Source organism: Gavialis gangeticus, unplaced genomic scaffold (genome assembly GCF_001723915.1).
Source record: "Gavialis gangeticus isolate Ggan-Ray unplaced genomic scaffold, GavGan_comp1, whole genome shotgun sequence".
Taxonomy (NCBI): Eukaryota; Metazoa; Chordata; order Crocodylia; family Gavialidae; genus Gavialis; species Gavialis gangeticus.
Genome location: NW_017729011.1, coordinates 14,973,720 through 14,977,663, shown reverse-complemented (window position 1 = coordinate 14,977,663; position 3,944 = coordinate 14,973,720). Strand labels below are relative to the sequence as shown.

The window sequence follows — 3,944 nt, the reverse complement described above, 5'->3', positions numbered from 1 at the left end:
AACCAGGGGCAGGCAATTATTTTGGGTGGAGGGCCACTTTTTGGCAAGCCATCCAGGGCAGATTAATATTAGTTTTCAAATTTATTTAGGGGGCCTATGGGCTGAATAGATCGGCTTTGCAGGCCACATCCACCCCTGTTCTGAACCAGCAGAGCTACAACCTAGATACCCCATCATTTTGGAGGCAGCTAATAGGCCCAGCACACACAAAACCCAAGTTGGTTTTTTGGGGGTTTTAAAGAATTTTTTCCCATTCCAAGCCAAATCAAGTCCAAAACCATGAGTCAGTCCAGAACCATAAGTAGCCGTACAGCCGGCAAACATCCTCTACTCCACCTGGGGCTTCAGTCATTTCCAATGTCTTTTGGCAGGTATCCTACTTGCAGGGTTCAGCTGTCCCCCTGAGTTTCACCTGCTCAGCTGAAAGGCCACAGGAGCAAGCTAGGGGGGAGCCTCCCCCTTTCTATAAAATGGGCTTGAAGCCACAACACCTCAGTGGGTACTAAACCATGCCAGAAGAGTTATCCCCTGGCCACTTAAGGAAAACTGCCTTCACAGACCCAGATACATGGTGCTTGCCCTACATGCAAAAGCCAAGTTGTTCAGGGAGTCTTACCTTATGACTGCTCGCCTCAATAAAGAACTGCTTCAACTTTGATGAGCCAGTTTGCACTCATCCACTGAGGCTTACAGTGAATGATACAAAGTAAATAAGGCTTATTTGCATACTTTTTCACATATTTTTCAGTGTACAGTAGTTTTTCAGCAAATATGATCATTTTGAGCTTTCAATACTATAAATTTTGAGCTTCCAACACTGTAGTTCCATATTTAAGACCTGGCAACATTGGGCAGGATGGTCCCATCTGCTCCCTCTGCAGGGGCAACACCAGCTCCTACTGCAGTCATCCCTCCCCCTGGGAAATGGCACCAGAGCCTGCAGACACAGCCAGGGCCTGGACAGAGGGCTGTGCCACCCATGAGAGATCAGGGCTTTAAAAGGAAGCAGACCCACATATGATCAAGGCCATGGCTAAATGGGAGCCATTCAGCTCCCAGGCTTCATACATGTGCTTCCCTCTGCAGCCAGGAGGCACAGAGGCAGCTTGTTCCTGAAACTAGAAAAGGGGCTAGAAGTTCAGGCTTCGGGGCTGCTCTTCTTCAACAGCAGAAGAAACACAGAACAAAGGTTGGAAATTTTCTTTACATGACAGCCTGGGTCAGGGCAAAGGACACCTGCATGCCACCTACCCCTTCCTGCAAGGGGAGGAGAAATTCAAGTCAGCTTTGCAAAGAGAAAATGTTTATTAAGACAAATCAAAAAGAACAGCAATCATGGAAACAAGAACTCCCCACAGCTCATGTGAGATGTACAGGAATAAAACAGAACATTATAAATCAGCACAGGCAGGAGCAGCAGCTTGGTCATGGAGGATTCTTCCGTTCCCACCTTTGGCCTGCCTTTGCACAGCCACATGCTTTTGTTCCCTGCACTTAGAGCCAGCAAGCATCTTCCATGGATCTGACAATCATTCGTTTCTAGCAACGCCGCCCTTGATGCTACCAGTCCAGTGATCCTTACCACCCTCAGGGGGTAACAGTCCCAGTACACCTTGGCTCCTGGTGCATTTGCACAGCTCCAGTAATAGCTCATGCAACAGCCTACATGTAAAAATTTAACTTGATAGTGTGACCTAGTGAGAATATCTGTACTTGGAGGATATACCCAGATGTTGTAAGTTAAAGTTTAGAGCAAGACAGCCCTGTGAGTGAGGGCTACACCATACAACCCCTGTTCCTTAGCCCAGTAGGACCATGATTTTATTGAACTAGATAATAAAAAGTTTAGTTTAGGAGTGACACACAAACAGGAGGGGAGCCTAGGATATGGTGGCAATGGGGATAACTTACACATGCAGCACAACTTTGCTGTAACACAAACTCTTGGAATACAGAAGACCAGAGATTAATGCTACTGACATCCAACTAACACACACTCACTTGGTTTTTCACAGTCCAAAGGAAAGAGGGCATTTAAAAAACAAACAAACAAACAACACTGTAGTTCATCACATATAGCAGCTTAGGATCCTAGCCCAACCTGTGGCAAGGGTGAATTGCATTGTATAGAGAACAGATCATTTTTGTACAAAGCCCTTAATTTAATGGAAACAAGCTGCATGAAGAGGGAAAAAAATAGTGTCTAAACCTGAGCAAAGGGCTGGGGGGTGGGGGGGAAAGCTTTGTACATAAATGACATGATCTCAAATCTCACGTCTTGATTTTTTTTTCCCCAGTTGAAGGGGAGAAAAGTAAAGTTTTACTTCCCTTGAAAACTTGTAGAGGTTACTAGTGTGTGTGGTCCCCCCCCAATCTTCTGTGAAAGGGCATTTTAGAAAAAGTTTTTAAAAAAGTAGCTAAAACATACAAAAAAGGTAAATTTAAAGTAGAAAGAGCCCTTGCACGCCAAAAATACCCCTGTATTTCTTACAGCAGCTCCTGACCTTCACTCTATCCACTGCGGGGCTAAAAATAAATTCCAGTTTAGACCACAAACAAAACAACTCGGCAACATACCGACCCATGTATGACACTCATTCCAAAAAAAGTTTCTTTATAAAAAGCGTGGCCAGTCCCAGGTTTGTACTCATCCCTGGATTTCTCCACTTCCTTTCCTGACCATTGGCAAGGCTACAAGAATCCACAGCACAAAATTGTGGGAAGGGGAAGGGAAGGGAAGGGGTCCTGGCCTTCTTCCTTATGACCAGTGCACTGTTTCCCCACCCCCCCTCCCAGTGGAGGACAGATGCCTCCATAGTGGCAGTGGTCCTGCTCTTGGGAAGAGCTCTAGGTGCGCTGCATGAAACTAAGTAAGTATCCTAACCAACAAGGTATTTGGATTCCATGATGTTGTGTCACACTATACAAGAAACTATGGACTGCTACTGGCCTCAGCCAAGACAGCTGCTCCTGTAACAGAGCAGGCTCTGGAGAGAGAAGTCTGCTTCTAAGGTGGAGGCAGTTACTTCGTGATCATGTGAGAGGACTCAACTACAAACAAGTTACTGTCCAGCTGCAAAACAATTCAAGAAAAGTCAAGTTAACTAATTAAAAGAGCTTACAAGAGACATAGTGTTTGTGCATCTGCTCCTCACTACTGAAACAAGCCACAGTACCAATAAGTGCTAGCAGTGTTAAACTTCAAAATATCATTAAAAAAGAGGGAATAAATTCCTTGTTGACAGCTTCCCTATTCCTTCAGGAACCAAACAGCAGCCCTTACCATCAAGGGAAGGGGAAAAAGACAAGACACCAGAACAAAGGATCTTGGACAACTAAAGTGGCCCTTGCAATGTACAAAGAAGAACAAATCTCACTAGCTGCACTGGAAAGGAGAGATGCTCTGCTTTTAAACTGGGGGGAGGGAGAACACGAACGCACACCAGCAACACCCCTCAGCATAGGTGCTCATTCTTCTCCCACCTTGTTTCACACCTGAGAAACTCAACCTTACACATACACTTGTTCATCTCCCAGATGACTAAAGGCATAATAAAGTCTTTCAAGTTCTGCAGTTGAACCTATAGATGGTGCTCAAAAATCAAATGAAGCCGCTATAACCAGCATGCCCAGGCTAATAGCCAAGCCCCCCCCAGCTGGAAAAAGCTCTAAAGGAGCCTTTGTGACATTGGTTCTTTCCTGGAGTATCATCTGTGACCTGTCCTAAGAGGCAAAGGTCACTCCTTTCATTCTTACTTACTGTCACCAACTAACACACAAGAGATCTTTGCTTAAAACCCTTATTAAAAAATCACTTAGGCTGACTAGGCAGGATTGGGGTGGAGGTTTTGTACCACCTAAACCGAACATACTAGCCAGCGAGAAAACCACCAAACAAAACCCAACCCCCACCACACACACACACACACACACACACACACACA

The 3,944-nt window shown here is 45.3% G+C and overlaps 1 protein-coding gene across 1 annotated transcript in view; it reads right to left on the bottom strand.

Annotated features, from left to right (window-relative positions):
- ENDOG (endonuclease G) overlaps nt 1-3,131 on the bottom strand; it is a 14,358-nt gene extending 11,227 nt beyond the window's left edge. The window contains exon 1 of the mRNA XM_019510294.1: nt 3,123-3,131. Within this exon, the coding sequence (XP_019365839.1) occupies nt 3,123-3,131 (9 nt within the window). The remainder of the gene's footprint in view (nt 1-3,122) is intronic.
- Nucleotides 3,132-3,944: the final 813 nt, after the last annotated feature.